Here is a 23,067-nt window from a genome sequence, read left to right on the forward strand (position 1 = left end):
AAACTTCTTGATGACACTGCGCACTAGGGTGACCGGATCTCTTATGGGGGGAAAAAAATGTCGTAATCTTGTTCGTCTGGACCCCACAAAATGATTCCCCTTTCCAGATATTGAGATAGCCAAAATTTGAGCTCGATCAAACGACGTTAACCCGTGCCGCTCGTTGCTCAAAGTTTGAAAAAATCCAAATTTTTGGACAAAAAGCTGACATATGGAGCCATAACTCCAGAACGGTAAATAATAAAAACACGCTTAATATCTCAAAACAAAGCTAATGTTGTTCTTCAAAATTTATATTTTATACATAATTGTTGTTATTTTAAGTCAAACTGAGTTACAACAGCTTTTAGCCCCAAGAACGTGACCAGATACCACTAGGAGCAATGGAGCATACTTCGTATATTTTGTTATTAAGTGATAAATTTTGTTTTTTTTTGGTATATTTTTGAGTTTAAAGTAGAAATATAACAAAAAAACAAGTAATACTGATAAGTCTAATGACATTTTTTATTGAAATTGAAATGGCATTCACATCAGGTGTACAAAGCCGGAACAAGGATAAATTATTTCTTGTGGGCTATCCCATTCACCAGATCACCGGTTGTAAACTACCCTCAAATCGTCAAGTCTTATGTGCTTTATTTTATAATTTACGTACTGTGAAATTAACTGTAAGAGAATCAGCAAAACTGACCATACGAGAAGTGTTCATTTTTTGGGGGAAAGCTTGAATCCCAACTAAACATGAGCAAGATGCAATTACTAAGCTGGAAAAACTTCACGCCGAGTGGAGAAGTCTTTAAAAAGACCGGAAGAAAACATCGGAAACGGCCAAGAACAAATTTAAACAGTTTGTTGAAAAGTTGAATGATCTCTTTGATATTGCTCAACAAGATGCCTTGGCTCTGATGAAATTGGAAGAAGATAAGGCATTTCTCGTGAAACAGAGGCAGAAGGGCCGCCCAGGTTCCATGGCTGGAGTGGATCTCAAGTTGTCTCGAGCTGAAGAAATCAAGGCGCAAAAGGAACTTGCAAAAATGAACCGACAAATCCAAGAAGAAACTTTTGATATTGGTGAGTTTATTTTATTATTATTATTATTATTATTCTAAAAAGTAGATACACAAATAAGTAAATAGTTTCATTATAATTGAAAGAAAATTGTACATGAGAGCATCATTTGGCATCTTTATGATTGAGTTTATATTCTTAAAATAATACCTATTGGTAATAAGAAGTAGGTAATTTAGTACCTATGTATTATTACTATTCTGCTAAAACGACAAGTTTTTATAGTCTTTTTTTTCTCTTTCTTTTGTTGCTTCTTAGAGACGGATGATGAAGACAAGCTCGAAGAAGGAAAAGAAGAAGATACTGAAGAGGACAGCATCTACCAGGAACTTGAGAGCTTGGAGGAAATGGACATCCCTGAAGAAGCTGCAGAAGATCCAGGACCATCTGAGAGCAAGAGGATGAAAGTTTCATTTGCAAGGGGCGTTAAAGAGATTTTAAACATGAAATTATCCATTGTGTTAGATCGATGTAAGGTATCTGACAGAAATGCCACGAGAATTTTAATAGCTACTCTAGAAGCACTAAACCTTGACCCTCTTGAGTACAAAGTCTCGAAAACTTTATTACATTCTAGAAGGCAAATGTTCAGAGAACAATATACTAAAATTTTTTTAGATAAAGTAAACATTCCTGAAAAAGAGCCCGTGGTTGTCCATTGGGATGGTAAACTTTTACCGGGTGTTTTAAAACATGAGCAATGTGAGCGAATAGCTATTGCTATTTCATATGGCGAAAAGGAACAGCTGCTGGGAGTTCCTGTAACAGCAAGCAGCTCTGGAGAAGAGCAAGCCGTAGCCGTATATGAATGCCTACAGGAATGGGGTCTTCCCAACACCGTCAAGGCGATGTGCTTCGACACTGCAGCATCGAACACGGGAAGACTCAAAGGAGCATGCGTCCTATTGGAGCAAATGTTAGGAAGAGAATTGCTACACCTAGCTTGCCATCACCATATCTTGGAAATTGTGTTAAGAGGCGTATTCGAGACAAAAATGGGATCAACCACTGGACCTCATCGAGACATTTTCAAAAGATTCCTCACTGCGTGGCCCAAGATAGACAAAGGAAAATACGACACAGGTATCAGTGACAATCTAATACAAAAGCAGCTAACTCCAGAAGTAATTGCAAATGTTACTGCTGAATTCGAGACCAAATTAACTGAGAGCCACCCCAGAGATGACTACAAGGAACTGTTGCAGTTGGTTCTCGTATTTGTTGGATCACTAGACGGCAATGTTGTGGGTTTTAGAACTACAGGAGCCATTCATCACGCTAGGTGGATGGCAAAGGCTATTTACTGCTTGAAAATGTTCATTTTTCGTCGTCAATTTAAGATGTCTAAAGAAGAAGAAAGTTCTGTGCGTGCCATTTCTGTTTTCCTAGTTAAAATTTATTGTAAAGCTTGGTTCAATGCTCCAAAAGCTCATCTTGCGCCAAAGCAAGATTTAGGTATTTTGCATAGTCTGTTAGACTATAAAGAATGTGACAACGACATTGCAGAAATAGCCCTGACCAAATTTTCGAACCATTTGTGGTATTTGAATGCAGAGTTGGTGGGATTATCGTTTTTTGATCCCACCATTACAGACGATGAAAAGTTGTTAATGGCTAATAAATTGCTCAGTAGCACAGATGAACCATCAGAGCACGCTAGGGTTGTAAATCCAAAAGTTAGGAAAGAAAAATTAAAAGAGGTAGTTGATGGAGGATTGGTAAATTTACTTACCAAAGAAACATTTACATTCTTTGACCGATTTAATATAAAAACAGATTTCCTAAGACAAAATCCAAACACCTGGCCTCAAAATAATGACTTCCAAGAAGGATTGAAAATTGTCAAAACATTAAAAGTAGTTAATGATATGGCTGAGCGTGGTGTTAAATTAATAACTGACTTTAACGACCTTCTGACAAAAGATGAAGAACAAAAGCAATATGTCCTGCAAGTTGTAAGCAAATGCCGAACATTATATTCTGACGTTTTAAAAACTACTTTAACAAAAGCTCTAGAATAGATTAGATAACTATGTAAAATTATCAACTCATGTAGGTACTACGTCTGTATCTTTTCTGTGTCTGTTTTATATGTATTATATACCTCATTTTTTATTTTAAAATAAAAAATGTCATTAGACTTATCAGTATTACTTGTTTTTTTGTTATATTTCTACTTTAAACTCAAAAATATACCAAAAAAAACCAAAATTTATCACTTAATAACAAAATATACAAAGTAGAGTTGAGCGAAACGGGTCGAAAAAATGCAAAAGTCGCCGACTTTTGGCAAAGTCGGGTTTCATGAAACGAAACCCGACCCTAGGATGAGGTCGGCCACGAGGTCGGCGACTTACGCGCCAAAGTCGCGTTTCAAAAGTTTGTTTTGCGCTCTTTTTCAGCCAATCAGGATCCACGGACACTGTGGGCAACGTGATGACCTAGGCACGGGTCACCACCATCTTTCAGAAGGGCATGCAAGTGATTGGCTTGCTTTGGTGGGCGTCACAGGGGGTATAAAAGGGCGTGCACGCCGACCGCCATATTACTTCTGCCGATCTTAGTATAGGGAGAGGTTGCTGCTGATTCTGTAGGGAGAGCGTTAGGCAGGGAAGAAGACAAAAAAACTGCTTCTGCTGCTAGCGATTTGGCCTGCACAACACACAAGTCACTGTGTGTGCAGTGCAAGGGGAGGCTATATAGTGGTGTATCAGTGGTGTTGGTTGTTGGGCTGCCTTCTAAGGCTTCCTGACACGCTGGCATTGCTGTTTACCCACTGCTCCGCAAACTGCTTTTTTAAAAGCAATCCAATCTCCCTTATCCTCTAGTCACTTTTGTCACAGCTGTGCCATCGAGCCTGTCACATAGCGCTCAGATATCAGTGGGCCTCACACAATCCACAAATGTCCAGTGTCCAAAAGTGTGCGCAGAGATTCAAAATCTCCATTATCCTCTCGTCACTTTTGTCACAGGCAGCTGTGCCATCGAGCCTGTCACATAGCGCTCAGATATCAGTGGGCCTCACACAATCCACAAGTGTCCAGTGTCCAAAAGTGTGCGCAGAGATTCAAAATCTCCATTATCCTCTCGTCACTTTTGTCACAGGCAGCTGTGCCATCGAGCCTGTCACATAGCGCTCAGATATCAGTGGGCCTCACACAATCCACAAGTGTTCAGTGTCCAAAAGTGTGCGCAGAGATTCAAAATCTCCATTATCCTCTCGTCACTTTTGTCACAGGCAGCTGTGCCATCGTGCCTGTCACATAGCGCTCAGATATCAGTGGGCCTCACACAATCCACAAGTGTCCAGTGTCCAAAAGTGTGCGCAGAGATTCAAAATCTCCATTATCCTCTCGTCACTTTTGTCACAGGCAGCTGTGCCATCGAGCCTGTCACATAGCGCTCAGATATCAGTGGGCCTCACACAATCCACAAGTGTCCAGTGTCCAAAAGTGTGCGCAGAGAATCAAAATCTCCATTATCCTCTCGTCACTTTTGTCACAGGCAGCTGTGCCATCGAGCCTGTCACATAGCGCTCAGATATCAGTGGGCCTCACACAATCCACAAGTGTCCAGTGTCCAAAAGTGTGCGCAGAGATTCAAAATCTCCATTATCCTCTTGTCACTTTTGTCACAGGCAGCTGTGCCATCGAGCCTGTCACATAGCGCTCAGATATCAGTGGGCCTCACACAATCCACAAGTGTCCAGTGTCCAAAAGTGTGCGCAGAGATTCAAAATCTCCATTATCCTCTCGTCACTTTTGTCACAGGCAGCTGTGCCATCGAGCCTGTCACATAGCGCTCAGATATCAGTGGGCCTCACACAATCCACAAGTGTCCAGTGTCCAAAAGTGTGCGCAGAGATTCAAAATCTCCATTATCCTCTCGTCACTTTTGTCACAGGCAGCTGTGCCATCGAGCCTGTCACATAGCGCTCAGATATCAGTGGGCCTCACACAATCCACAAGTGTCCAGTGTCCAAAAGTGTGCGCAGAGATTCAAAATCTCCATTATCCTCTCGTCACTTTTGTCACAGGCAGCTGTGCCATCGAGCCTGTCACATAGCGCTCAGATATCAGTGGGCCTCACACAATCCAAAAGTGTCCAGTGTCCAAAAGTGTGCGCAGAGATTCAAAATCTCCCTTATCCTCTCGTCACTTTTGTCACAGGCAGCTGTGCCATCGAGCCTGTCACATAGCGCTCAGATATCATTGGGCCTCACACAATCCAAAAGTGTCCACTGTCCACAAGTGTGTGCAGAAATTCTAAATCTCCCCTGTCCTATAGACACCTTGTACCTTGTTTTACATTACTATATAGTTTGTTGGATTTTGTCTACATTTCTACCAAAAATGAGGAAGGCTGGTGGAAGAGGCCGTGGAATTGGGCGGGGGTTGGCAGCTGGTAATGATGGTGTTGGTGGTGGATCTGATGGTAGTGGCAAGAGCAAAATAGGACCGAATGCAGGAGGTGCTGACCCTGCGTCATCGTCTGGCTACATAAGGCCTCGAACGCTTAGTTTTCTAGGAGTTGGCAAACCGCTTTTAAAGCCAGAGCATCAGGAAAAAGTTTTGTCTTACATTGCTGACTCAGCCTCCAGCTCTATCGCCTCCTCTTCTTCAGTTGTAAAAAGTAAAAGCACTGAGTCGTCATTGGAGGCTCATGTTCATAAACCACACCTTTCCTTGTGTCCTTCACCCCAACCAAGATTGAAGGATGACGCAGGCCATACTACTGATTACTCCATGGAGCTGTTTTCACATACCATGCCTGGATTATCAAGTGAAATGGTGAATTACCCAGGCCAAGATGAATCTGACATGGAGTGCACTGATGCACAGCCGCTGATGGATGATTCTGCTGGTACATTCACTCAGAGCACTACATTGTCCTCGCAGTGTACAGAGCCAGATTCTGACCCTGATGAGACTCAGGTGCCCCTTCCCGCACACTATACCACCATACACGGTGACACAGAGGAAGGTGCACATGACATAGAAGAGGAGGTGATGGATGACCCAGTTGTTGACCCAGATTGGCATCCATTGGGGGAAGAGGGTGCTGCTTCCAATAGCTCAGATGAGGAGCATCCACAGCAGACATCGACATTGCAACAGCTGTTATCTGGCAGGCCCGGAGCACTCCAAAGACAGGTTCCAAACATCAAAAGAGTTGCTGGACAGCTTGTCCAGAGGGTCAAAAGATCACAGCGTGCTAGGCCGCAAAATGTCTGCCAAAGTAGGAAGAGTGCAGTGTGGCACTTTTTTGAACAAAATCCTCATGATCAGGCCAAGGTTATCTGTAAGAAGTGCGCAAAGACCTTTAGCCGAGGGAAAAATCTGAAAAATTTGAATACCAGTTGCATGCTTAGACATTTAACCAGCATGCACTTGCAAGCGTGGACACAACACCAAACCTCAAGTGCCACATGTGCAACTGATCACAACGAAGGTAGTCAGCAACGCTACATTGTTTCCCCCACTGTAAGCCCACCGGTTAGCACAGCAGCAAATGTTGAGGTGTCGTTGCAAGACCACAGCAGTCAGGGAATCCCACTGTTATATCAACGAAAGACTGATTCTAGGCCATCAGAAAGAACACCAACTCCATCACCATCATCAACCCTCTCTCAGTCCGCCCTGTCCACCGCTACTTCCACCATATGCAGCTCTCAAGTCCAGCTCACCCTCCCAGACACTATGAGTAGGTCAAGAAAGTACTCAGTCTCTCATCCGCGTACACTGGGTTTGAACGCCCACATTGCCAAACTAATCTCGTTTGAGATGATGCCCTTTCGGTTGGTGGAAAGCACAGCTTTCCGCGAACTCATGGCCTATGCAGTACCACGCTATGACCTACCCAGTCGCCACTTCTTCTCTCGCAAAGCCATCCCAGCCCTCCACCATCATGTGAAAGACCGCATTGTCCATGCACTCAAGCAGTCAGTGAGCGGAAAGGTGCACCTCACAACTGATGCATGGTCCAGTCGGCATGGCCAGGGCCGTTACGTGTCCATCACTGTGCACTGGGTTAATGTGGTGGATGCTGGGTCCACAGGGGACAGCGGTGGTGGGACAGTGCTGCCTAGCCCACGGTATAGGAAACAGTTTGCTGTAGGCGTTCAACCCTCCTCCTCCTCCTCCTCCAGAAGCGAAAGCTCGTCCACAGAGCGCAGTCGTACGAGCACTCCATCTGCAGCTGCCACTGTTGCACACGATGTGTCCCCCTATCGAGCAGCTAGTGGAAAGCGTCAGCAGGCTGTGTTGCAGATGATGTGTTTGGGCGACAGACACACCGCCGAGGTGCTGGCCGAGTACTTGAAGCGACAAACTGAGTCATGGCTGGGCAGTGTACATCTTGAGGCAGGCAAGGTAGTTAGTGATAACGGCCGTAATTTTGTGGCAGCCATAGCCCTTTCAAAACTCAGACACATACCTTGCTTGGCTCACACCTTGAACCTGGTGGTGCAGTGCTTCCTCAAAAATTATCCGGAGTTAACAGCCCTGCTCCAGAAGGTGCGAAGACTGTGAGCGCACATCCGCCGGTCGCCTGTACACTCCGTTCGTATGCAGAAGCTGCAGCGATTGCTCCACCTTCCCAACCACCGCCTCATTATCGACATTGCAACAAGGTGGAACTCCACCCTGCACATGGTGGAGCGGCTGTGCGAGCAGAGGCAGGCCATAATGCATTTGTGGGAGGATACACGGCCAGGCACTTTGAGAGCAGACATGGAGTTGACAGGCGTGCAGTGGTCGAAGCTGAAAGACCTTTGTAAAGTCCTTCAGTGTTTTGAGGAATGCACACGGCTGGTAAGCGCAGACGACGCCATCCTAAGCATGAGCATCCCACTTATGCGTCTGCTCATGCAAACTTTGATGCACCTTAAGGAGCAGGCGTCTGCAGCCAATGTTGATGAGGAGGAAGAGGAGGAGGGAATCCTTGATGACATTCAGCCATTGTCTGCTCAGGGACCTCTCCTGGACGAGGTGGAGGAAGAAGAGGAGGAGGAGGAGGATGATGGGGATGATTACTTAGGGGAGGAGGATGCATCTCGTGGGGCAAGTGAAAATGTTGGCGTGGCAAGGTCTGGTACAGGGTTTGTGCGTGACTGGAGGGATGTGAATTTGCCAGAAAGTGCTCCTCCACCCAGCACTCGCAGTGCATCATTGACACCGGGAACATTGGCCCACATGTCAGATTATGCCTTGCGGATCCTAAAAAGGGACCCCCGCATTGCCAAAATGATGAACGATGACGACTACTGGTTGGCCAGCATCCTGGATCCACGCTATGAAGGCAAATTACAAAACATCATGCCACAGGAGAACCTTGACCTAATATTGGCTAATAAACAAGCAACTCTGGTAAATCGGTTGCTTGAGGCATTCCCAGCACATGGCAGCGGTGATGGTTCTCACACGAGCCGTACGGGCCAGGGGCAGCTTGGCAGAGGTGTTCGTGGTGCACACAGCAGAAGTGGCGTTGGAGACAGGGGTTTCATGACAATGTTGTGGACTGATTTTTCAAATACCGCTCACACAACTGGTAATACTGCATCGATGGAAAGTGACAGGAGACAGCAGTTGTCAACTATGGTTACAAACTACTTTTCCTCCCATATCGATGTTCTCCCACACAGGTCATTCCCCTTTGACTATTGGGCCGCTAAACTGGACACCTGGCCTGAATTGGCCCAATATGCCTTACAGGAGCTCGCTTGCCCAGCTGCAAGTGTGCTATCGGAAAGAGTCTTCAGTGCAGCTGGATCAATCCTGACAGAAAAAAGGACCCGTCTGTCAACCCAAAATGTGGATGATCTAACCTTCATTAAAATGAACCACGCATGGGTTTCCAAGGATTTTGTCCCACCTTCCCCTGATGACACATAGGGTGACAGAAAAATGGCTTGCTTTGGTCCACCTCTTCCTGGTACTTCACTTATTTCGCCTTTTGCATCAGCTGAATGTCCAACATCAACATATGCCACTTTCTAAAACTCCCTAACTTTGCTGCCTCCCCCCCATGGCCGGGGTCAACACCTAGCGCACGACACCGTGCGAGTGCCGTTGCCCTGGACAGGTGGGTAGGCCGACTCTTGGGCGCGGGCACTGGCACAGGGTCCCTCATAGTGCAATCAAGTGTCTCTGACGGTGGTGGTGCACACCCGCCGTCAGACACACCGCTATACTATGAGGGGCCCAGTGCCAGTACCGACGCCCACGAGTGGGCCCCCCTTGCTTGGCCAGGGCCCCAGCATTTGCAATCTTTACCTCTCCCTGCTCCTCCGCTGTGTAATCTGGGCCGTCAAATCCATACTGGGCCTAACACCGTCTAAGCCTGCTTCTTGAGACATATATTTTGAATGTGTACGCTATCCATACATGTTATCCAGGGATACGGTACCCTTTCTAACCTTTGTGCAATCACGTGCAATCCATACTGGGCCTAACACCGTCTGAGCCTGCCTCATGCTGTATAGACATATATTTTGAATGTGTACGCTATCCATACATGTTATCCAGGGATACGGTACCCTTTCTAACCTTTGTGCAATCACGTGCAATCCATACTGGGCCTAACACCGTCTGAGCCTGCCTCATGCTGTATAGACATATATTTTGAATGTGTACGCTATCCATACATGTTATCCAGGGATACGGTACCCTTTCTAACCTTTGTGCAATCACGTGCAATCCATACTGGGCCTAACACCGTCTGAGCCTGCCTCATGCTGTATAGACATATATTTTGAATGTGTACGCTATCCATACATGTTATCCAGGGATACGGTACCCTTTCTAACCTTTGTGCAATCACGTGCAATCCATACTGGGCCTAACACCGTCTGAGCCTGCCTCCTGAGACATATATTTTGAATGTGTACGCTATCCATACATGTTATCCAGGGATACGGTACCCTTTCTAACCTTTGTGCAATCACGTGCAATCCATACTGGGCCTAACACCGTCTGAGCCTGCCTCATGCTGTATAGACATATATTTTGAATGTGTACGCTATCCATACATGTTATCCAGGGATACGGTACCCTTTCTAACCTTTGTGCAATCACGTGCAATCCATACTGGGCCTAACACCGTCTGAGCCTGCCTCATGCTGTATAGACATATATTTTGAATGTGTACGCTATCCATACATGTTATCCAGGGATACGGTACCCTTTCTAACCTTTGTGCAATCACGTGCAATCCATACTGGGCCTAACACCGTCTGAGCCTGCCTCATGCTGTATAGACATATATTTTGAATGTGTACGCTATCCATACATGTTATCCAGGGATACGGTACCCTTTCTAACCTTTGTGCAATCACGTGCAATCCATACTGGGCCTAACACCGTCTGAGCCTGCCTCCTGAGACATATATTTTGAATGTGTACGCTATCCATACATGTTATCCAGGGATACGGTACCCTTTCTAACCTTTGTGCAATCACGTGCAATCCATACTGGGCCTAACACCGTCTGAGCCTGCCTCATGCTGTATAGACATATATTTTGAATATGTATGCTATCCATACATGTTATCCAGGGATACGGTACCCTTTCTAACCTTTGTGCAATCACGTGCAATCCATACTGGGCCTAACACCGTCTGAGCCTGCCTCATGCTGTATAGACATATATTTTGAATGTGTACGCTATCCATACATGTTATCCAGGGATACGGTACCCTTTCTAACCTTTGTGCAATCACGTGCAATCCATACTGGGCCTAACACCGTCTGAGCCTGCCTCCTGAGACATATATTTTGAATGTGTACGCTATCCATACATGTTATCCAGGGATACGGTACCCTTTCTAACCTTTGTGCAATCACATGCAATCCATACTGGGCCTAACACCGTCTGAGCCTGCCTCATGCTGTATAGACATATATTTTGAATGTGTACGCTATCCATACATGTTATCCAGGGATACGGTACCCTTTCTAACCTTTGTGCAATCACGTGCAATCCATACTGGGCCTAACACCGTCTGAGCCTGCCTCATGCTGTATAGACATATATTTTGAATGTGTACGCTATCCATACATGTTATCCAGGGATACGGTACCCTTTCTAACCTTTGTGCAATCACGTGCAATCCATACTGGGCCTAACACCGTCTGAGCCTGCCTCATGCTGTATAGACATATATTTTGAATGTGTACGCTATCCATACATGTTATCCAGGGATACGGTACCCTTTCTAACCTTTGTGCAATCACGTGCAATCCATACTGGGCCTAACACCGTCTGAGCCTGCCTCCTGAGACATATATTTTGAATGTGTACGCTATCCATACATGTTATCCAGGGATACGGTACCCTTTCTAACCTTTGTGCAATCACGTGCAATCCATACTGGGCCTAACACCGTCTGAGCCTGCCTCATGCTGTATAGACATATATTTTGAATGTGTACGCTATCCATACATGTTATCCAGGGATACGGTACCCTTTCTAACTTTTGTGCAATCACGTGCAATCCATACTGGGCCTAACACCGTCTGAGCCTGCCTCCTGAGACATATATTTTGAATGTGTACGCTATCCATACATGTTATCCAGGGATACGGTACCCTTTCTAACCTTTGTGCAATCACGTGCAATCGTTACTGGGCCTAACACCGTCTGAGCCTGCCTCATGCTGTATAGACATATATTTTGAATGTGTACGCTATCCATACATGTTATCCAGGGATACGGTACCCTTTCTAACCTTTGTGCAATCACGTGCAATCCATACTGGGCCTAACACCGTCTGAGCCTGCCTCATGCTGCATAGACATATATTTTGAATGTGTACGCTATCCATACATGTTATCCAGGGATACGGTACCCTTTCTAACCTTTGTGCAATCACGTGCAATCCATACTGGGCCTAACACCGTCTGAGCCTGCCTCCTGAGACATATATTTTGAATGTGTACGCTATCCATACATGTTATCCAGGGATACGGTACCCTTTCTAACCTTTGTGCAATCACGTGCAATCCATACTGGACCTAACACCGTCTGAGCCTGCCTCATGCTGTATAGACATATATTTTGAATGTGTACGCTATCCATACATGTTATCCAGGGATACGGTACCCTTTCTAACCTTTGTGCAATCACGTGCAATCCATACTGGACCTAACACCGTCTGAGCCTGCCTCATGCTGTATAGACATATATTTTGAATGTGTACGCTATCCATACATGTTATCCAGGGATACGGTACCCTTTCTAACCTTTGTGCAATCACGTGCAATCCATACTGGGCCTAACACCGTCTGAGCCTGCCTCCTGAGACAAATATTTTGAATGTGTACGCTATCCATACATGTTATTCAGGGATACGGTACCCTTTCTAACCTTTGTGCAATCATGTGCAATCCATACTGGGCCTAACACCGTCTGAGCCTGCCTCATGCTGTATAGACATATATTTTGAATGTGTACGCTATCCATACATGTTATCCAGGGATACGGTACCCTTTCTAACCTTTGTGCAATCACGTGCAATCCATACTGGGCCTAACACCGTCTGAGCCTGCCTCATGCTGTATAGACATATATTTTGAATGTGTACGCTATCCATACATGTTATCCAGGGATACGGTACCCTTTCTAACCTTTGTGCAATCACGTGCAATCCATACTGGGCCTAACACCGTCTGAGCCTGCCTCATGCTGTATAGACATATATTTTGAATGTGTACGCTATCCATACATGTTATCCAGGGATACGGTCCCCTTTCTAACCTTTGTGCAATCACGTGCAATCCATACTGGGCCTAACACCGTCTGAGCCTGCCTCCTGAGACATATATTTTGAATGTGTACGCTATCCATACATGTTATCCAGGGATACGGTACCCTTTCTAACCTTTGTGCAATCACGTGCAATCCATACTAGGCCTAACACCGTCTGAGCCTGCCTCATGCTGTATAGACATATATTTTGAATGTGTACGCTATCCATACATGTTATCCAGGGATACGGTACCCTTTCTAACCTTTGTGCAATCACGTGCAATCCATACTGGGCCTAACACCGTCTGAGCCTGCCTCCTGAGACATATATTTTGAATGTGTACGCTATCCATACATGTTATCCAGGGATACGGTACCCTTTCTAACCTTTGTGCAATCACGTGCAATCCATACTGGGCCTAACACCGTCTGAGCTTGCCTCATGCTGTATAGACATATATTTTGAATGTGTACGCTATCCATACATGTTATCCAGGGATACGGTACCCTTTCTAACCTTTGTGCAATCACGTGCAATCCATACTGGGCCTAACACCGTCTGAGCCTGCCTCCTGAGACATATATTTTGAATGTGTACGCTATCCATACATGTTATCCAGGGATACGGTACCCTTTCTAACCTTTGAGCAATCACGTGCAATCCATACTGGGCCTAACACCGTCTGAGCCTGCCTCATGCTGTATAGACATATATTTTGAATGTGTACGCTATCCATACATGTTATCCAGGGATACGGTACCCTTTCTAACCTTTGTGCAATCACGTGCAATCCATACTGGGCCTAACACCGTCTGAGCCTGCCTCCTGAGACATATATTTTGAATGTGTACGCTATCCATACATGTTATCCAGGGATACGGTACCCTTTCTAACCTTTGTGCAATCACGTGCAATCCATACTGGGCCTAACACCGTCTGAGCCTGCCTCATGCTGTATAGACATATATTTTGAATGTGTACGCTATCCATACATGTTATCCAGGGATACGGTACCCTTTCTAACCTTTGTGCAATCACGTGCAATCCATACTGGGCCTAACACCGTCTGAGCCTGCCTCATGCTGTATAGACATATATTTTGAATGTGTACGCTATCCATACATGTTATCCAGGGATACGGTACCCTTTCTAACCTTTGTGCAATCACGTGCAATCCATACTGGGCCTAACACCGTCTGAGCCTGCCTCCTGAGACATATATTTTGAATGTGTATGCTATCCATACATGTTATCCAGGGATACGGTACCCTTTCTAACCTTTGTGCAATCATGTGCAATCCATACTGGGCCTAACACCGTCTGAGCCTGCCTCATGCTGTATAGACATATATTTTGAATGTGTACGCTATCCATACATGTTATCCAGGGATACGATACCCTTTCTAACCTTTGTGCAATCACGTGCAATCCATACTGGGCCTAACACCATCTGAGCCTGCCTCCTGAGACATATATTTTGAATGTGTACGCTATCCATACATGTTATCCAGGGATACGGTACCCTTTCTAACCTTTGTGCAATCACGTGCAATCCATACTGGGCGTGAGAACGGCTGGCGAGCTGTTAAGCAAGCTCCAGCATCTGTCCAGACAAGTACAGGGATTCCCTAGCGAGGAGACTTATTTGATTGTTTGCAATGTTGGGACAGCAATTTTTGGGGAGCACTATACTCTGGAGAAAGATAGATGGGGCCCACCATACACTGGAACATTCCAAAGGTGGACATCAGACACTGGAGCAGCATTTACAGGGCCCATTATACACTAGAGCATTAGAAATGGGGCCCATTATGTTTGGAGCATTATTTGGGCCCATAAGACAGTGGAGCTTCATCCATGGGGACCAACATATACTGTAGCATTATGTGGAGCTCATCATGTACTGTTTCAAACATTATATGGGACCAATGATTCTGTATGGAGAAATAGATGGGCCTCGTCATGAGATGTAAAAAGTGAGGTATTTTTCATTGTACTATACCGCTATTTATCTGCCGTATCGGAGCATGATGAGTTGTGGTATGTGTTAAAGGGGCGCTCTTTCGCCCAGGGCACATGAAAACCTGCAGCCAGCCCTCCCCCCCACAACTTTAGCCAAATAACCCCCATTTTTCAGTGCGTAACTTGTATTATGAAGTTAATTAAGGTTGACAAGCTTAAGTAAGAAGAATTGATGCTTTTGGCATTCAAATGGGCACTGTAGGTGTGTTTCCTGTCCTCCTCTCACTGCCGACTTTTATTCCCCATTGACTTACATTGGGTTTCGTGTTTCGGGACGACCCCGACTTTTCCCTATAATCGGACGATCTTGCTCGACCCGACTTTTGGAAAAGTCGGGTTTCACGAAACGAAACGCGACCCTAAAAAACCAAAAGTCGCTCAACTCTAATACAAAGTATGCTCCATTGCTCCTAGTGGTACCAGGTCACGTTTGAAAGCTGAAAGCTGTTGTAACTCAGTTTGACTTAAAATAACAACAATTATGTATGAAATATAAATTTTGAAGAACAACATTAGCTTTCTTTTGAGATATTAAGTGTGTTTTTATTATTTACCGTTCTGGAGTTATGGCTCCATATGTCAGCTTTTTGTCCAAAAATTTGGATTTTTTCAAACTTTGAGCGACGAGCGGCACGGGTTAACGTCATTTGATCGAGCTCAAATTTTGGCTATCTCAATATCTGGAAAGGGGAATCGTTTTGTGGGGTCCAGATGAACAAAATTCCGACATCGATTTTTTGTGGTCACCCTACTGCGCACGGTAGACACAGGAACATTCAGGTCTTTGGAGATGGACTTGTAGCCTTGAGATTGCTCATGCTTCCTCACAATTTGGTTTCTCAAGTGCTCAGACAGTTCTTTGGTCTTCTTTCTTTTCTCCATGCTCAATGTAGCACACACAAGGACACAGGACAGAGGTTGAGTCAACTTTAAGCCATGTCAACTGGCTGCAAGTGTGATTTAGTTATTGCCAACACCTGTTAGGTGCCACAGGTAAGTTACAGGTGCTGTACACAAATTAGAGAAGCATCATATGATTTTTCGAACAGTGCCAATACTTTTGTCCACCCTCTTTTTTATGTTTGGCGTGGAATTATATCCAATTTGGCTTTAGGACAATTCTTTTTGCGTTTTTTCAATTAAGACAAATTAAATGAAGATAATAAAGAATTTGTGTTTGCAATCATTTTCAGGAAGAAACTGAGTATTATCTGACAGAATTGCAGGGGTGTCAATACTTTTGGCCACAACTGTACATACTACATACATACTGCATATATACTACATTCATACTACATACTACATACATACTACATTCATACAACATACATACTACATTCATACAACATGCATACATACATACTACAACATACATACATACATACTTCATATATACTACATTCATACAACATATATACTACATACTAAATACATACTACAGACATACAACATACATAAAACATGCTACAGACATACAACATACATACTACATACAATACATTCATACATTCATACAATACATATAGACATACAGTACATATAACATAGAGTACATACTCACCATCACTTGTCAATTTGATCCCCGAAGCCAGCGTCATCTGTAAAAAATATAAAAATAACAAACAACCAATATACTCCCTGATCCGCAGAAATCCACGAGTGTCCCACGACGATTTCCATGGAGAACAGCAACATCAGCTGATGCGACCCCTCTCTAGGGGCTCCGGAAGGTAGGTATCCTTCCGCACTATATTCCTCTGCCACTGTAAAAAAATAGTCCCTAGTCTCACTTTTGGCATTGCTGTGTGAGAAAGTTCCCACGCAGCTTTTGCCATAAAGTGAGACCAGTGAACTATAGTAACCTCTCAGTGATGCACTGCAGGAGATCGTCGTGGGACACTCATGGATTTCTGCTGTTAATTACACAAATTAGAGAAGCATCACATGATTTTTCGAACAGTGCCAATACTTTTGTCCACCCTCTTTTTTATGTTTGGTGTGGAATTATATCCAATTTGGCTTTAGGACAATTCTTTTTGTGTTTTTTCATTTAAGACAAATTAAATGAAGATAATAATACCAAAGAATTTGTGTTTGCAATCATTTTCAGGAAGAAACTGAGTATTATCTGACAGAATTGCAGGGGTGTCAATACTTTTGGCCACAACTGTACATACTACATACATACTACATTCATACTACACACTACATTCATACAACATACATACATACTACATACATACTATATTCATACATACTACATACTACATACATAATTCATATATACTACATTCATACAACATATATACTACATTCATACTACATACTAAATACATACTACAGACATACAACATACATAAAACATGCTACAGACATACAACATACATACTACATACAATACATTCATACATTCATACAATACATACATATAGACATACAGTACATATAACATAGAGTACATACTCACCATCACTTGTCAATTTGATCCCCGAAGCCAGTGTCATCTGTAAAAAATATGAAAATAACAAACAACCAATATACTCCCTGATCCGCAGAAATCCACGAGTGTCCCACGACGATCCCCCGTGGAGAACAGCAGCATCAGCTGATGCAACCCCTCTCTAGGAGCTCCGGAAGATAGGTATCCTTCCGCACTGTATTCCTCCACCACTGTAAAAAAATATAGTTCCTAGTCTCACTTTTGGCATTGCTGTGTGAGAAAGTTCCCACGCAGCTTTTGCCATAAAGTGAGACCAGTGAACTATAGTAACCTCTCAGTGATGCACTGCAGGAGATCGTTGTGGGACACTCGTGGATTTCTGTGGATCAGTGAGTATATTGGTTGTTTGTTATTTTAATATTTTTTACAGTGAGATGACACTGGCTTCAGGGATCAAAGTGACTGTGAGTATGTACTCTATGTTATATGTACTGTATGTCTATATTTATGTATTTTATGAATGTAGTATATATGTATGAATGTAGTATATATGTAGTATGTATGTATGAATGCAGTATGTATGTTGGGAATCCCGAGCCTGCTCCTGGCAGTCTCCCATTCCTCCCAAGCCACAGAGTAAGTTGCTCAGCAAACTCGTCGGTCCCGGCACTCTGCCCAGACCACCTCCGTGGGTTTGCTTGCTGCTGCCACCTCTGGCACAGCTATGGCAATGCAGGCTGCTCAGCAGCGAGATTCTCCAGGGACTAAGTCCTCATGTCGGGCCACTGAGCATGCCCGTGGAGTGATCTCCCATTGGAGATTGAATGTCACGTGCTCAGGTCCTGCTCCTGTTTGGACTGGCCCATCCGAGATGCCAGGAAGGTCCCAGACGCTCGCGGCTATAAAAGGTTTGCATGGCCGCTCGGCCATGCGCTAGGATACTCTGTATTTTCAGACCATGAGGAGTGATGTATGCACGTATGAATGTCTCTGGTGACTGACTCATTATGAAACCCCTACCCTTGGTACGCATGTGTTGTGCAGCCTAGCCTGCTAGCGCCCAGGCTTAGGTGTAGGTAGAGCAGAGTCGGAGTCAGGCATTAGTCCCCATCAGTGACTCGGCACGCCACAGTGCACGTGCTCCACACTCCTTAGCCAGCGTCTATAGCGGCGTTTGCGGCAGCGACGCCGTGCACTCAGAGGGCCTAGAGGAACTCTAACCCCATGTCCTTGGGGTAGAGTTCTGTGGCCGCTTTCTGTGTGCTTTTTGGCCGGGCTCTGTGAGCCAAACAGGCTCCGGTATTTGCGTTCAGCGGCTGTGCGGCTCTGTGAGTCAACAGAGTTCGTCCCTGTTCACACTGGGTGACAAAACCCATGTGTGACTGTTTTCACGCCGATCTATTCTTCCGCCATTACCTAGCAGCAGTGTACCACCTCTGCACGGTGGACCCCGGGCTGCGAACGTACCTACTATTATTTATAGTTTGGTGTGTTCCGCCAGCCCTATCAACCAGTGACATTATACACAGGAGCTCTGTATATAGTGTCAGTATTATTATTATTATTATTTATTGTTATAGCGCCATTTATTCCATGGCGCTTTACATGTAGGGAGGGGTATACATAAAAACAAGTACAATAATGTTGAACAATACAAGTCATAACTGGTACAGGAGGAGAGAGGACCCTGCCCGCGAAGGCTCACAATCTACAAGGGATGGGTGAAAATACAGTAGGCGAGGGTAGAGCTGGTCATGCAGCGGTTTGGTCGATCGGTGGTTACTGCAGGTTATAGGCTTGTCGGAAGAGGTGGGTCTTCAGGCTCTTTTTGAAGGTTTCGATGGTAGGTGAGAGTCTGATGTGTTGTGGTAGAGAGTTCCAGAGTAGGGGTGATGCGCGAGAGAAATCTTGTATGCGATTGTGGGAAGAGGAGATAAGAGGGGAGTAGAGAAGGAGATCTTGTGAGGATCGGAGGTTGCATGCAGGAAAGTACCAGGAGACAAGGTCACAGATGTATGGAGGAGACAGGTTGTGGATGGCTTTGTATGTCATGGTTAGGGTTTTGTACAGGAGTCTCTGGGCAATGGGGAGCCAGTGAAGGGATTGACAGAGGGGAGAAGCTGGGGAATAGCGGGGGGACAGGTGTATTAGTCGGGCAGCGGAGTTTAGAATAGATTGGAGGGGTGCGAGAGTGTTCGAGGGGAGGCCACTGAGCAGGAGGTTGCAGTAGTCAAGGCGAGAGATAATGAGGGCATGGACTAGGGTTTTTGCAGATTCTTGGTTGAGGAATGAACGGATTCGTGAAATATTTTTGAGTTGAAGTCGGCAGGAAGTGGAAAGGGCTTGGATATGTGGTTTGAAGGAGAGATCAGCATCAAGGATTACCCCGAGGCAGCGGGCTTGTGGGACTGGGGAGAGTGGGCAGCCATTTACTGTAATGGATAGGTTCGTTGGGGGGGTCACGTGAGATGGGGAAAGATGATGAATTCTGTTTTGTCCATGTTAAGTTTCAGAAATCTGGTAGAGAAGAAGGATGAAATAGTGGACAGACATTGAGGGATTCTGGTTAGCAGGGAGGTGATATCTGGTCCAGAGATGTAGATCTGTGTGTCATCAGCATAGAGATGATACTGGAAGCCATGAGATTCTATAAGCTGTCCCAGGCCAAAGGTGTAAATGGAGAAGAGCAGGGGTCCTATGACTGAACCTTGTGGGACTCCGACAGATAGGGGGTGAGGTGAGGAGGTGGTGTGTGAGTGGGAGACGCTGAATGTCCGGTCTGTTAGGTATGATGAGATCCAGGACAAGGCCAAGTCTGTGATGCCAAGGCATGAGAGGGTCTGTAATAGTAGGGAATGGTCCACTGTGTCAAAGGCAGCCGACAGGTCCAGGAGGAGGAGGACAGAGTAGTGTCGCTTGCTCTTGGCGGTTAAGAGGTCATTGGTGACCTTAGTAAGGGCAGTTTCGGTGGAGTGGTGTGACCGGAAGCCAGATTGTAAGCGGTCGAAGAGGGAGCAAGAAGAGAGATGGGAGGACAGTTCAAGGTAGACGTGTTGTTCCAGTAGCTTGGAGGCATAGGGGAGAAGTGATATAGGGCGATAGCTAGATACAGAGGATGGGTCAAGAGAGGGCTTTTTGAGGATAGGTGTGATTGAGGCATGTTTAAAGCTTGAGGGGAAAACACCAGTTGTTAGTGATAGGTTGATGAGATGGGTTAGGGTTGGGATGAAGACTGTGGTGAGGTTTGGGATGAAGTGGGAAGGGATCGGGTCAAGTGCACAAGTGGTGAGATGTGATCTTGAGAGTAGAGTGGAGAGTCGATCTTCTGTAATGGTGGAGAAGTTGGTTTTGGAGGTGGAGGGCTGGGAAGTCGGGAGAAGGGGCTCTGGGGGTTGTTGACCAAAACTTTCTCTGATGTTATCAATCTTCTGCTTGAAAAATGAGGCAAAGTCTTCAGCTGAGATGAGTGGGGAGGGAGGAGGTGCTGGGGGACGGAGGAGAGAATTGAAGGTGTTGAATAACTGTTTAGGGTTGTGAGACAGGGCGGATATGAGCGATGAGAAGTAGGTTTGTTTAGCTGTGGCGAGTGTGGTCTTGAAAGTAGTGAGAGACTGTTTGAATGTGATGAAGTGCTCGTTGGAGTGGGATCTTTTCCATCTGCGCTCAGCAGCCCTGGAAGCTCGCCTCAGTTCTTTGGTCAGGCTGGTGTGCCAGGGCTGTCTGTTGATTTTGCGAGCTTTGGTATGTGTAAGTGGGGCAGCAGATTCCAAAGCTACAGCTATTGTGGTGTTATATAGAGCAGCAGCGTCATCCGCATTGTGTAAGGAACTTATATCTGTGAGAGGGAGGAGGGATTCAGAGAATGAGTGTAGGTCAAGGTGTTTAAGATTTCTGCGAGGGTGTGAAAGTTTGTGGGGTGGGGATTGTAGACATGGAGTGGAGAGGGAAGAAAATGTGAGAAGGTTGTGGTCAGAGAGAGGAAGAGGTGAGTTAGAGAGGTTAGATAGGGAGCAGAGGCGGGTGAAGATGAGGTCCAGTGTGTGGCCATCTTTGTGGGTGGCTGTAGAAGACCATTGAGTGAGGCCGAAGGAGGAAGTGAGAGATAGAAGTTTAGTGGAAGCTGAGAGGGAAGTGTCAATGGGGATGTTGAAGTCGCCCATGATGATAGTAGGGATGTCCGCGGAAAGGAAATGAAGTAGCCAGGTGGTGAAGTGGTCAAAGAAGGTGGTGGCAGGCCCTGGGGGCCGGTAGATGACAGCCAGTTGGAGGTTGGAGGGGGAGTAGATGCGCATAGAGTGCACCTCAAAGGAAGGGAGGGTAACAAAGGGTGGCAGTGGGATTGGGGTGAAGGAGCAGGTGTCTGACAGGAGAAGACCAACTCCTCCGCCATGTTTGCTGGTGGGGCGGGGGGTGTGAGAAAGGTGGAAGCCACCATATGAGAGTGCAGCAGGAGAGGCTGTGTCAGAAGGGGTGAGCCAGGTTTCGGTGATGGCGAGGAAGGAAAGTTTGGTAGTAACAAAAAGATCATGGATGTAGGAAAGCTTGTTGCAGACAGAGCGAGCGTTCCACAGAGCTCCTGTTAGTGGGACTGGGGAAGCGGAGGCTGGGTGAATGGGTATAAGGTTGGAGTGGTTACGGAAGGTTGTGATAGAGCGTGGATGGGAGGTAGAAATGACTGTGGGAATGTGGTGAGGAGGACCAGGATTTGGAGAGATATCACCAGTAGAGTTGAGCGAAACGGGTCGAAAAAATTCAAAAGTCGACGACTTTTGGCAAAGTCGGGTTTCATGAAACGAAACCCGACCCTAGGATGAGGTCGGCCAAGAGGTCGGCGACTTACGCGCCAAAGTCGCGTTTCAAAAGTTTGTTTTGCGCTCTTTTTCAGCCAATCAGGATCCACGGACACTGTGGGCAACGTGATGACATAGGCACGGGTCACCACCATCTTTCAGAAGGGCATGCAAGTGATTGGCTTGCTTTGGTGGGCGTCACAGGGGGTATAAAAGGGCGTGCACGCCGACCGCCATCTTACTTCTGCCGATCTTAGTATAGGGAGAGGTTGATGCTGATTCTGTAGGGAGAGCGTTAGGCAGGGAAGAAGACAAAAAAACTGCTTCTGCTGCTAGCGATTTGGCCTGCACAACACACAAGTCACTGTGTGTGCAGTGCAAGGGGAGGCTATATTGTGGTGTATCAGTGGTGTTGGTTGTTGGGCTGCCTTCTAAGGCTTCCTGACACGCTGGCATTGCTGTTTACCCACTGCTCCGCAAACTGCTTTTTTAAAAGCAATCCAATCTCTCTTATCCTCTCGTCACTTTGGTCACAGGCAGCTGTGCCATCGAGCGTGTCACATAGCGCTCAGATATCAGTGGGTCGCACACAATCCACAAGTGTCCAGTGTCCAAAAGTGTACGCAGAGATTCAAAATCTCCATTATCCTCTCGTCACTTTGGTCACAGGCAGCTGTGCCATCGAGCGTGTCACATAGCGCTCAGATATCAGTGGGCCGCACACAATCCACAAGTGTCCAGTGTCCAAAAGTGTACGCAGAGATTCAAAATCTCCATTATCCTCTCGTCACTTTGGTCACAGGCAGCTGTGCCATCGAGCGTGTCACATAGTGCTCAGATATCAGTGGGCCGCACACAATCCACAAGTGTCCAGTGTCCAAAAGTGTACGCAGAGATTCAAAATCTCCATTATCCTCTCGTCACTTTGGTCACAGGCTGCTGTGCCATCGAGCGTGTCACATAGCGCTCAGATATCAGTGGGCCGCACACAATCCACA

General features: G+C 45.7%; 1 protein-coding gene across 1 annotated transcript in view; it reads left to right on the plus strand.

Annotated features, from left to right (window-relative positions):
* Positions 1 to 807: 807 nt before the first annotated feature.
* The window catches only part of LOC141100352 (uncharacterized), a 41,602-nt gene continuing 19,342 nt past the window's right edge, over positions 808 to 23,067 (plus strand). The window contains exons 1-2 of the mRNA XM_073588775.1: positions 808 to 1,074; positions 1,330 to 2,051. Coding sequence (XP_073444876.1) covers positions 909 to 1,074; positions 1,330 to 2,051 — 888 coding nt within the window. The 5' untranslated portion in view covers positions 808 to 908. The remainder of the gene's footprint in view (positions 1,075 to 1,329; positions 2,052 to 23,067) is intronic.

The sequence above is a fragment of the Dendrobates tinctorius genome, unplaced genomic scaffold (assembly GCF_039654945.1).
Source record: "Dendrobates tinctorius isolate UK_male_01 unplaced genomic scaffold, ASM3965494v1 ptg000011l, whole genome shotgun sequence".
Classification (NCBI taxonomy): Eukaryota; Metazoa; Chordata; class Amphibia; order Anura; family Dendrobatidae; genus Dendrobates; species Dendrobates tinctorius.